This window comes from Trichoplusia ni, chromosome 13 (assembly GCF_003590095.1).
Source record: "Trichoplusia ni isolate ovarian cell line Hi5 chromosome 13, tn1, whole genome shotgun sequence".
In the NCBI taxonomy this organism is placed as follows: domain Eukaryota; kingdom Metazoa; phylum Arthropoda; class Insecta; order Lepidoptera; family Noctuidae; genus Trichoplusia; species Trichoplusia ni.
The window spans coordinates 9,916,487-9,929,461 of NC_039490.1; the positions used below are offsets into that span (position 1 = coordinate 9,916,487).

The following is a 12,975-nucleotide window of genomic DNA, read 5'->3' on the forward strand; positions in this document are numbered from 1 at the left end:
TAAATTTATTGATACTGTCTCTAATTATATGAATACCTAAATCTTCTTCTGTTTTCATAAATAACGTTATTGTAAAACTGCTTTACATTTTTGGAAATTGAATTCCTTTTCTAGCATTCATAATGAACTTATGAAGTAAATAATATAATTTAGATTTTGATTTCTTGTTGCGGTATTCACTTATTAGAATCTTAGTAGAATTTAAATTATTCTAACGAAACATTTCACAAGACTTTTTAACGCCATCTGTCGGCGTTCATCTGAGTTACATTCCGTGCAGGTTGTTGAAAAGTAGAGGTAAATTCGCGCTACCTTGGGTTAGTTTAGAACTTTCAAAAGAAATTGATGATGGCGCTTTACGATACAATAATTCAATGGATAAGGAAAATAACATAAAACTCATAGATATTCCACAGAGGAATAATAAACGCTTTTATACAATTTCAAGTAAATTCATCATGATCAGCCCTTTAAAAAAAAATACTTTATTTAAGGTCGGCGCAAAATGTCTTCTTCTTCCATACTTTTCTATCTGACGTCATCACACAAGGCACACTCTTTGCAGCCATATCAACTTTTACATGATCCATCCATCGATTCCTTGGTCGTCATCTTCCCTTATATCTATATAAACAATGGTCACTGTTTAAGTAGACAAGGGGACAAAAACGAAGTAAGAAATCGTGTAGTTAAATGTCTGGTTTACTTAATTAATAAATAGTATAAAATACTTGTTTTTTTAATATAAAACAAAATGTATTTTTTCTGTGCCTATGACAACCCTAGGGCCGCACTGCGCAGGTCAAAACAACGTCAATATAGCTTTGTCAAAATTAACAATGCGACAACAAATATTTTAAAATGATTAAATATTAATTTACAAACGTGTTCCTAATATTTAATAGTCGTATATGAGTTTAATTATTAATTTAAACGTCATTGTCACAAAAAAGAAGTTGTGTTGAGGTAATTCTCGATTTCATTCCGCTATTTTGTTAGTAAAATAAAATACTAGAATTTTATGGGAATTTATGTAATGAAGTGTTATTTTATACGTCATATTGTTGTATTTGCATTTCTGATAAATTCAGTTCAAAATGTATTCGTAACTTGAATTTATTTGCACATTATTTCATCACAGTGTTGACATTTGTTACATTTTTAATTTTGGCTTAAACCTTTTGGGGCTAATGCAGCTGAATAAATAAGAATTGTCATGAAAAACTTAAATAACATGACTTAGCAATTATCCAGTAATGAAAACATGAACGAAATCATACCATGTGTTTCAAACCTATGTTTTTTCTCTTGGTAGGTATTAAAAGAAACTTTTATTAATTTCAGATAAATTAAAATGGCAACTGGGGGTTCCGGTGCGGTTTTCTTTTTAGGAACAAGAGCACATTATCAGGTACATACTACAAAATACGAAACCAACTGATTAAATATTAAAAAAGCTAAGAAAACACAAGCGTGATAATTGACTCTATATTCTTAACCGACTTGAAAAGGAGGACGTTGTCAAATCATCATTGGCCTAGCCTTTTCCCAACTATGTTGGGGTCGGCTACCAGTCTAACCGGTTTACAAGGAGCGACTGCCTATGTGACCTCCTCAACCCAGATACCTGGGCAACACGATACCCCTTGGTTAGACTGGTTGTCAGACTTTTCAAGCTTCTTACTACCTGTAACGACTGTCAAAGATGTAAGAATAACAGCCGGGACCCAGAATTTAACGTGCCTTCCGAACCACGGAGGAACTCGTTATGACAAAGATGGTCACCCATCTACGGACCAACCGCGTCAAGCATAGCTTAACCTGTGATTGTTTCACTTATGCGGTTATAGCTTAGCCACGAGCTCCTCTTATGCGGGACGTTGTCAAATCGTCTTTATTATTTTTATATACCTTATTACTACTGGAGACTACTGTATATTTTCATTGTTAAACCCTCACCAGGTTCTCCAGCAGCCCGAATCCAGGTTCGACGCGGAGAATGGGAACGCGTCCACGGAGACCATCTACCAGAACCCTTCGGTCCAGGAGTTGTGGCCGGCGGATAAACATGATGTCGACAACGAGAGATGGGGTTATTGCGAGCAGAACGAGATCACTGGTGAGTAGAAATGGAGAATGGGGTAAAAGAGACATGTATATATATATATCGGATTATTTGGGGTAATAGACACGTATGGACGGAGGGAAAAGGGACATACGGGATTAGACATTATGTCATAACCTCTTAGGACGAGGAAGTGGGTAGTGCGTAGACTCTTACGGACTAAACCTGAACCGCCGCCGTGTTAAGGTAAATACTGTCCCAAAAGTAGCTGAACAAAATAAGCGCCAAAAGTATATATTAACACACGGCAACATTAAAAATATGCTTTGTTAAATGTTTGTGAGTTTTGATAGAGTAACGTGTTTTACGACTTTAGTAAATTTCTGGTGTACAGGCTATTTTGTTTCCTCTATGGCATTTTATTGTGAACAGGTGTTTTGTAAAGTTGATTCTGTTTATCGACTTTTGGCACTGACTGTACATTATCTACATGTATGATATATTTAATTCCATATATTTTTATGTATGTTTTGATTCATCCTGACACAAAGTCTCCATTTCGGCCATCTATTTCTCCCGTCTATGTCTCCATTACCCCAACATAATGTCAGTTTTTCCCCCGCCATAAAATCCTTTTCCCCTATATGTCTCTTTTTCCATTGACACAAAAACGTGGATGACGTAGCACGGCGGTTCAGGTTTAGACGTCTGATTCTGACTTACAACAACATCATAATATTTATTTTATATGAAAGGCTCATATATAAATTTTTCGAAAGAAAGTCTTTAGGACAAACTGTTAAGGTCAACTATTTTGGGAGTTATAGTTTTAATAAACCTTGAGACACAAACCTTTTCAATGAAACCATTTATGTATACTTTTTCATCTAGCATCTAATATCGATACTTGCTTAATCATGCTGTAGTGTCAGACGATAAGGATCGTCCGGACAGCACGCTCCGGTCGCGACGCCGCCAGAGCACGGCCGCGCTCTGCGACACCGAGGATATGAAGCCCGCGCTGCTCAACAACATGGGGAATAGGTGAGGACTTGCAACGAAACTGGTATCAGAGTGGTATTTACCACGCTTAACTTAGCGGCTTTGATCATTGCGTAAGACAAGCATATGTGCGAAAGGTAAAAACCACCGTCCCTTCTTTAATTTATATTAATTGAAAGCTAATGTTGTCCAGTTCTTCGATTAAACAGACTCACATTTTCAGGAACAGTAGTAGTCTCCCAGTTTGAGCCTAAAGGTTGACTGACTGACTTTTGTACGTTAGATGTGAAAGCGTGACGGCGCAATAAACGACGTAGAGAGACACCCCTCTTGAACATCCGCAATGATATTACTATAAAATATGGCAGCTAGGCCTCCAAAGACCAGATTTTCAAACCTTGATAAAAATGTAACGAACCTTTTATATACGATAACGGAGGTTATCAGCATAATCTAAGAATACCTATTATAGTCACATGTACCCCAAATAAGTCAACGTATGTCCAATAAAAAGGACCTACTCCCAAGATAACCCATTAACTTTGAAATTTAACAAATTCCATTACCCTTATATTTGTACCAACAGTACAACAACAAAATGCGGCAAGGGTCGAGGGACTCTTCTCGCCCTACTCTGGTCGCTGGCACGACGCAAGCGGCGCGGACTGGCCACCAACGAGATCCACTACCTACATCATATAGACAACGCGCTGACGAGCTGTACCTACAGAGAATCATGTAGATGTTTGGAATGCCAGGTAAGTGATTGTTAGGCAACAAAACGCGACTGACGTCACTCGGTTAGATTTAGTCAGCAAGATTCTGACACTACCCGTTTCCTCTTAGGGAGCGGGTGTCCATGAGGATTACCCCGCTAAAACAAAATGGGGTAAATGTGGTCGAATCTTTAATTAATGTAATCCTTGTGTCGCGGGGAGTTCTGCAAACGCAGCTTGTTCTGAGTCTTTACTAGGTTTTACAAACATACAAATCACATGCACAAAGAAAACCAGACTCAGAAATCAGGAAAACAGTCGAAGAGCTCACAAACGCTTGTCTTTCGGGGGCATCGAATCAGCGACACGCGCGACGGTGCGCGGCAATGCATAGCAAATCATCACGCACCGTATACCTAAATGATTGTTTTATTTCAAAAGGAATGATATCTCTATAAAAAAAAATTGCCCTACTAGTTTCGGACCCAAACGGAGTCATTATAAAGAATATCTTTACCCAATTTTATCTGCATTTACCCCAAAATATAGTACTCGCTAAGTTTTTATGACGCATTAACAAAAAACATTAGTAAAACAATGTAAGTAGGTTACATGACACAGTTTCCGTATCGACTCATTAAAATCGAACCGGTAACAATCTAGCGCGAATACGTTAATTTAAGTACCTATAACACTCACATAACTCTCTGATTAAAACTCATTTTTAGTAAACGGAACTCTGAAAATGTCATTAAGTTTCCTCCATGAATTTTCAAAATAGCATTTTGCAGTCTTACATAAAATCTCACGTATCACAATGTTACTTACCATACCTACTGCTCCCAAACGGCTTGACCGATTTTAATGGAATTTTATAAGCATATTTAGTATCAGTATGTCTGAGAATCGGCTACTATCCATTTTTCAGTAGTTCTAAGTGATAAGTGTTGTTTTTGTTATCATAAAACAATTTATTTAGCAAAGCAACGTTTGCTAAATAAATTGAAGATAAAATATGTCAAGAAACTCACTTAGAGGAATTATATTAATACATGAAGATAGGTCGGAAATAACAAATACGTACCTATATTGATAATATTTTTATTGCCACTTTTAAAGGTAGATATTAATGATATTATTCAGCAACATACAATTAAGCGGAATATTTGTGTTACACGAAAATTGCTTCTTATCTTTAGAGGAATCGTTTCCTGTCGTAACATACTTGATTAATTGGCACAAGTTAGACTTAGGTATAACATAGAGTTAGGCCATGTTTAAAACAAACTTATAGTCAGGCCTGTTGGTCTAGTGGTTAGACACAATGACTGCTATATCGAAGATAGTGAGTTCGATTCCTACCCTGATCAAATGTTTGTATGATGAGACTTTAATTTATCTATTAGAAGTGTTTTTAGAAATGTACATTAGTTGTCCAGTTTTACCCTCTTTTTCCTCCAAGGAGGCGGCTAGAGTCAGTCTATTATGATTTCCCCGCCATACCAAAAAATGGGGAATCGTACCAGTAAAACATCGCAAACAATGGGTTTGGCGTGGTGACACACCCCGGGCCAGAATCGCAGGATCTCTCGGTTCGGCAATAGGTCTGAACTTGTCTGAGCATAACCTAAACACCGTCTATTGTTTCATTACTCTCTAGCTGTCCCAGCGAACTACGCACCGCCTAACAGTCGATATAATGATAACTCACCATGCAGACAAAATACAACTCTACCATGTTTTGTCACCCGTAAACTTTCCCCGGACTTTCACGAATATTTCAAGACTAAAATATGCCAAATCGGTTCAGCCGTTCTCGAGTTTTAGCGAGACTAACGAACAGCAATTCGGTTTTATATATGAGAGAAGTACTAGGTACATACATTTTAATGAATCATGGGTTATTGAAAAGTTTAATCCTATCGGGCTATGGAAGTTTCCCGAGTCATGACTCAATCGTTCTCTCTCGTTTGATTTGATATTTCCTGGTGTCCGATTGTGCTGAAATCGCGATAGGATATGTAATCCCTACTAATATTATAAATGCGAAAGTAACTCTGTCTGTTACGCTTTCACGTCTAAACCACTGAACTGATTTTAATGAAATCTGGTACAGAGATAGAGTTGACCTTGAGAAAGAACAGGATGGTTTTTATTCTGGACTTTTGAAGAGTTCTCTTGGAAACGCGATAAAACCGACCTCGGCGAAAAGCTAGTACGCATATATATTGCATGATATTACAATAATAAGATATGGCAGAGCTGATCTGATCCTGAAGTTGTGAAATATTTTTTTTAATTAGCTTGTTCTAAATCAATTTTGTGTCAATATAAGTAAACGATAATGGGATAATGTGAATATATGTTTTTCCTCGTAATTCCAATTTATTTATATGGAAATTAATCATAATTATTTCATGGATTTGCATTGTTTCAAATGTTTTACAATTTCTCTTGTTTTTTGTAAAAAATATAGTGTTTGTAAAGTTAAACTAAAAATTACCTTAAACTTTAAATTTATAAAACTTTTATGACATTAAACGAAACAGATTAAAAGCTATTTTTTTATAGTTAAACAACTATTCCTTCAATGCTATATAGTATTTATGTTAATAGTAAAACACAAAAATTAATATTTCAAGTCATTATAATTTTTCAAATAAAATATAAAAGATTGTTTACTTAACAACAAATATAATTGACGCAGATTATAAATTTTCGCAACACAATCATAATAACTATTATTCATGTCAAATATTATCAAATTAAATTTAGCATTGTAGTATATCAGTGAACAATAAACTTCGGTAAGCGGTTAACTGGCATCTGACTTTACAACTCAGGTACGTAGTTTTCAATTCACAAACTTATCAATGTCATATTCAAATGTGTCCGTAGAATCTATTGTGACGTCAACGTTCTTTTTCCTTTCCTCTAACCGAAGGCACTTCAAACAAATCTGCCCTTTCCGTAGCCAACAACCTCTGTGGTACATTGAATTACATTTGTCGCACATTAAAGCACCGCTATCAAATGGATATAAAACCTCATTGTTCTTACAAACTTCGCATATATAACCCTTTCCTGAACAAAGGCCACAATTTGTTATATGGGAACGACACAGCTCCGTTAGTTCGGTCAGCTGCGTTTCTAACGTGCCATCGTTGATCGCTTGTAAGTGTCCCATACTGTACTTCTTGTTGACATCTCCGAGTTGAACGAATAACGGTGATAGTAAGCTCGTGCCATCAGCACAAGCACACAGATATCTCCGCATCCATTCTAGATCTTTCCTCATCTTGTGCACCCATTCTAACTCTGCTATAAAGTTTATCAATCTGGGGTTTACATTTTCTATATCTATGTACGGTCTTGTCCAAGACAAATTGAGCATTTGGAAGGCGATACGAGAGACATACCTCTTCTCCCAATCCCAATTATGTATTACCCTAGCTGGTATTGCGGACAGATCATTCCAATGACATGTCGCACAGAAATATAGGCCGGTGTAATCGCACAACCGAGGTTCGTTCCAAGTGTCTTTAAATGTTAATGCGGTTTGGCATTCGGCACATTTATAGTCTTGAGCCGCTAGACCTTTTTCGGGGCATATATTCGTTTCGAAGCTCCCTTTTTCTGTCATTACTACGTGAGCACACACCCTGCATATATGGTCGACACATTTATAATGACACAAGTAGCCACAGTCACTGCATATGTACGAACCCTGCACAATACTCCATATCACACCACTGCAGTGATCACAATACTGTTTGCGGTTGCTCGGGTTCGTCTGCTGCTCGAAATGATGGCCTTTTATGGACACACGGACTCTTGCCTGGCCATTATTGTCTTTTAAATCTTCTAGTCTTAACCGTAACTCAACCAAGTATCTCACGAGCCATTTACGCTCGTCCGAACACTGTGGACTGCTCAACACTAGTTCTTTACACTGGTTTATAGCTTTTTCTACCTCCTCTTTTGTCGCAGAACTGTGGATTTTCAACTTTTTATTTGCAATTGATTTCGGTATATAATTCGAGTCGTAACTTTCGTCCGCGGACACGCACCCAGATGTGGATGATGTTGACGCTCTAGAAGTCACTTCGACGCTCGGGCTGCAGCATATCAAGCTGTTCTTGTATTTTGGCGAATCGTTCGCTATTGTTGCTGCCATAATCACAAAATTTTACACAAAGGAAATGTCAACATGAAGTCATTACTGTTATTCGAGATAATTTCGCTACTTGTTCAAAGTCGTCTGTGGCGTTGTTTGTTCAAGGCTGTTATCTTCGATTACGTATCATTTCAAAGATGATATAATGCTTAGAATATGATTAGAATGTTTTTTCTTCAGTGTCAATGTATTTTAATTGTAAGTCGTACTGTCTTCATTTTTGACGGATGAGTAAAATGTTCGTGTTATGTTGTTCACACCGTATAACGTTTCGTTTTATGTAAACAAGAACTTTTATATTTTGTAACTCACGAATTTTAATAAAACATCACGTAAATTCTTATTTTTAACAATTTTCTATTGTATTTAATAACAAATAAGCTATATTTCATTGAAATTTGATCTCATTACTACGAATTACGAACAAAATACCAAAACAATTCACTGCGACTCCGTCTAATATTGAACGGAACGTACATTTCCCGCGCAAGCGTACCAACTTCACGTCAATATTTTCTGTCTGTCAAAGAGAATGCAATTCACTGCGTTTAGATGTCACAATGTATTCTGTATACATTGCGTGTTAACACCCATATTTATTTTAACATTCAGAACAAAAGCGTCATTGTATATCGAAACTGATTTAACCTCGCGAGATACTTTTTTTTAAATAAATGAGTTTAGCACGGACGGGTATGAGATCAGCCTCTATATTCGTTCCAATTACCTAGTTTATTTAATGATGACCTATGATCTGACACGTGCGGTTAGCGTCTGGGACATCCACGGAATATAGATAATAATACTTTTATAGCAGTAGGGCTCAGTAGTAACGTAAAATAACATTGTTGTTAATGGCGGAGGCACATTATACAATGAGGCCGTACTTGTTGGCGGCCTTCGCGTATGAATTCAGCCTTGGCGCTGTTGGTTTAATATTTGCAAGTTAATTGTATGAGCTGTGAATATTAATTTGTTTCATGGCTTATCTACTTTATTGCTAAAACTTTTATATAAAGATTAATTGAAGGTATATTCTGGTAGGCTGAGTTTTAGTATTAAATTAATTTTATTATAATTATGAACATTGATATATTTATGATAATTGTTACAATAAGAACGTATTGATTGATGGTAACTTGGGACTAGAATTGATGGACATAATTTGTGTTTCAAGCGGGGATCGAACCCGCAACATGGCAAGCACGTTTATTGGCGCGTCCACAGACAAGTATTAAAATACTAATACTGAGTATTATAAATCTATCAACGCACCGTCGTATCCAAGGTCGGAAATGAGGAAATATGAACATGGCTTGGGGGTTATGCCTGAGACGACAGCTTAAAAATTCAAGATATTAATCGAAGATTTAGGTGAATCAGGTTTAAACAGAAAGAATGGTGTCTTAAAAAGGACAGATCGACATCCTGTATACACTATAATTTACAGCATTACTTTAGGAGTAGCTGATCCTCATTATCTTCTGTTCCCTTCTGTTCTAGAGCCGTTATTTCGAGTGCGACGAAGACAGTGATGACTATAGTTCTGACGACGACAGCTACGCGCCGCGTTACGTCGAGGAGTTGGAGGCGCAGGTGGCCCATGCGGCGGTGCAGGAGGAGCCCGAAGATGACGAGGATGATGATGAGGTGAGCATACATCATCATCCTAGCCTATTCCCAACTATGTTGGGGTCGGCTTCCAGTCTAACCGGATTCAGCTAAGTACCAGTGTTTTACAAGGAGCGACTGCCTATCTGACCTCCTCAACCCAGTTACCTGAGCAACACGATACCCCTTGCTTAGACTGGTTGTCAGACTTTCTAGCTTCTGACTACCTGTAATGACTGGCAAAGATGTATGAATAACAGCCGGGACCCACAATTTAACGTGCCTTCCGAAACATGGGGGTAGTATAGTAAGTCACCCATCCTCAGATCGAAAGTATCAATTGTAGCTTAGCCTGTGATCGATCAACTTGTGCAGTTGTAGTTTAGCCACGAGCTCGTCTGACGTGATCATAATGCATAAGTCAATAATAAGACTAGTTTAATGAATTGTCCGTTCCAGAGATTATAACCAGTTAAATATCATGTTAAATAACACCTACTTGGATCGCTAAAAAGCGACTTCAAAACTAGTCAAATTTGATTTTCTTTTACGGTTTTTTTCATTAATTTAAACTTTTACATTCATTTAAATTGATTACGCGTGGCTTTATTTCTGTTGCCACAAGCAAAAATGCCAAAAATAGTAACGCTAAAAGGAAAGAGGTCGAACGAAACCCCAATTTACAGACAACATTCACCAAACATAAAAAAAAAAACTTTTTAAACCTCATATCAACTTCCAGGTATTCATCGACACAGTCCCCGGTGACAACACATCCACAGACCTCCTTCTAGACAAGAAGATGTCTGTGTCTTCTGACGAAGTCACTGAACCTGACCCAGAAGATAAACTTCAGCTGGAAGTGGCCGCGGGTACGCCTGTACTTCTTAACTATCTGTTGACGCATCCGATAACTTGTAGCATACAGTGAGATTGTATTGTCAATGTCTTTGGGATTCAGCTTTTGAGATAAAAGGTTTTTTGGAAGACAAAGGACTTTTTTTTTTGGTTAATTTTTGTGTGGACAGGGATAGGGGTTGCGGAAAAGAGGAGAGAAATTGGGTTTGTCATATTTTTTGCTTTCATAATTGATGCAAGTTTAGGGGTTTTTTCTGCTGTTTTTAGTTTTTGGCTTAGTTGAAATGCGGGGAATGGATGGGAAATTATTTTTATTATTTAGGGCGGTTTGTGACAAGATGTCTTTGTATGGATTGTGTAAAAAGGGATGAGGAAGAAAAGGAAGTTGTCGATAGCACGAAGAGTTGTCACTTGTGGTAAAAAAAATCGTTTTAAAGGAAACCTGTTGCGCCGGCTATAAATGAAACGGGAACTGGGCAGCATGGAAAGAAGCAAGGCGGTCTGAAACGCATTTAAAGTACGTAAACATTGATAAGATTCTTTTAAATGAAAAATAGAAGCCATAGTTATTCATATCTGCTTTGTCTATAGAGTGAGGGCAGTTAGTAGGTAAATGCCCCATCGTATTTTAAATTTAAGTTTTCAAAAAGGTCTTCGTGTTTTGGTATGCTCATTTGTCGTTAAAAAGAACCGTATTTCTTCCCCTGAAGTTAACTCAAGACCGTTTTGAATTAGTCTAGATACTTAATATCTCAAACAGACTATTTTAAGTACAAAAATTTGACGTCCACGTTTATTTCAACGAAATTATTATGATTACACCAAATTATGAGTATTATCAGGTTTTTGAGAAGTTGATTAATTTTATTTATTTTATGATCAACTGGATACGACTGTGATTAATTTGTCTCAATATAAATACTGCTTTGCTTATGAAAATGTAAAACGAATTATAAAAATACGTAATTATCGGTTTAAATTTATTGAAAATAACCAGATATTAAGCGTTTAAAATTAGTTTATTAATATTTTTTACTGTTTCCGGGGTGTTAATAATATGTATAAGTATATACTATAAGAAATATTAACATGAAAAAATATGTGGTTATACTGTCGAGAATGTCCGACTAGTTTCGTAATAGATCTCTACGGGAGATTCCGCAACTAGTCGTGCGTAACATAACACTATTTTATAACTATTCTATACTATTATGTTCTTTGTATTGAGCATATTCTAACTATTATTAATTTTAGTTTTCTAAGAAAAAAATATTATGTGGCTTTACTGTAAAATATGTACCTGATATTTGGTTACTATTGTTATAAGTTAAATCTAACGAACTGACATGAAATAAGTTTATTTATCTGACTAACTTCAATATCTGAATAATTAAGGTATTATTTTACTTAATTATATTATAATTATGTATTTATTCTTACATTCGTATTGTTAAAAATCAGCATAATTTAGCCGCTAAGAAAAAAAAGAGATTGTTGAAAAGAGATCTAAATATACCTGCATGGTGTGTGAAACAGAGATAGCTATAGTGTTTGTCTAGCTTATATCTGACTTTAAATGTTCTTATGTTTTAATATTGAAGGAATAGAATGACTATGATTTCACATCGCTGCAATTAAAATTAATTAAATTCCTCGTAGTTGACAAGTTTATTGAGATTTGATAATTAGAAATGATATCTTCACCTCGTCAAAACATTGTGTCAAGTCTATAAGCTTTATTCATGTAGATTAAAAACTATTAAAAATAACCATTTTCAATTTCAATCTAGTCCCATTATTAGATAGTTAGTATTATTATATGCCTAAATTAATTTACGAAACAATTAGGAAAATAATTCTATTTAGATTATCATTATTAATAATAGAAAATGTGCTTGAATATTTAGGAATACTTGCCAGACTCCGTTCAGCGTGCTTTTAGTATAATGATATAACAAAAACGTAACGCAATGTCTATGATTCAATTTTTCGCTGAATATCTGAACAGTATTAAATTAGTAGTTATAAGATCTCTGTAAGTTCCTAAGCTATAATAACTGTGCATATTATGTAATTAAAGTTATTTATTGATGATTTAATAGTTTTAAGCTTAGTATCCACGCCTTTTAAGATATTATTCAAGGTGTATCGAAAATGTAGTCATATTTGTGGAATTTCTTCTGCTTTTAGTAATGAAACTTAAATTAGTCGACATCGGAAAGATGGGCAGACAATATAAAAATATAAATAATAAATGCGGACAACAACACATACATTTTTCTGAACCCAAAGTAAGTTGCTAAAGCACTTGCATTATGGAATTCAGATATAACGAAGGTACCACAAACACTCAGACCTGATACAAAGTAGAAATGAGAATTTTTACATTGACCCGACCGGGGATCGAACCCGGGACCTCAGAGCTAGCGACACCTTGAAACCGATGCGTACGCAACTCGACCACGGAGGTTGTCGGTATAGCAGGAGTAAAATGGATGCAAAGGGCAAGAGACAGGAGAATGACTACATAAATAGGCCTGTGCCCA

General features: G+C 36.1%; 2 protein-coding genes across 3 annotated transcripts; one reads left to right on the top strand and one right to left on the bottom strand.

Annotated features, from left to right (window-relative positions):
- Positions 1-802: 802 nt before the first annotated feature.
- Positions 803-11,034, top strand: LOC113499857. 2 transcript variants are annotated; one of them, XM_026880430.1, is made up of 8 exons: positions 803-966; positions 1,345-1,411; positions 1,963-2,119; positions 2,992-3,109; positions 3,654-3,825; positions 9,464-9,610; positions 10,314-10,443; positions 10,867-11,034. In XM_026880430.1, the coding sequence occupies exons 2-8, from the start codon at positions 1,355-1,357 to the stop codon at positions 10,887-10,889; spliced, it is 804 nt and encodes a 267-aa protein (XP_026736231.1). In that variant the 5' UTR covers positions 803-966; positions 1,345-1,354; the 3' UTR covers positions 10,890-11,034. The 2 variants fall into 2 exon arrangements, with proteins under 2 accessions (XP_026736231.1, XP_026736230.1); XM_026880429.1 differs by having other exon boundaries at positions 10,314-11,034.
- LOC113499856 (differentially expressed in FDCP 8 homolog) lies at positions 6,458-8,203 on the bottom strand. Its single transcript, XM_026880428.1, has one exon. The coding sequence runs from the start codon at positions 7,958-7,960 to the stop codon at positions 6,638-6,640; it is 1,323 nt and encodes a 440-aa protein (XP_026736229.1). The 5' UTR covers positions 7,961-8,203; the 3' UTR covers positions 6,458-6,637.
- Positions 11,035-12,975: the final 1,941 nt, after the last annotated feature.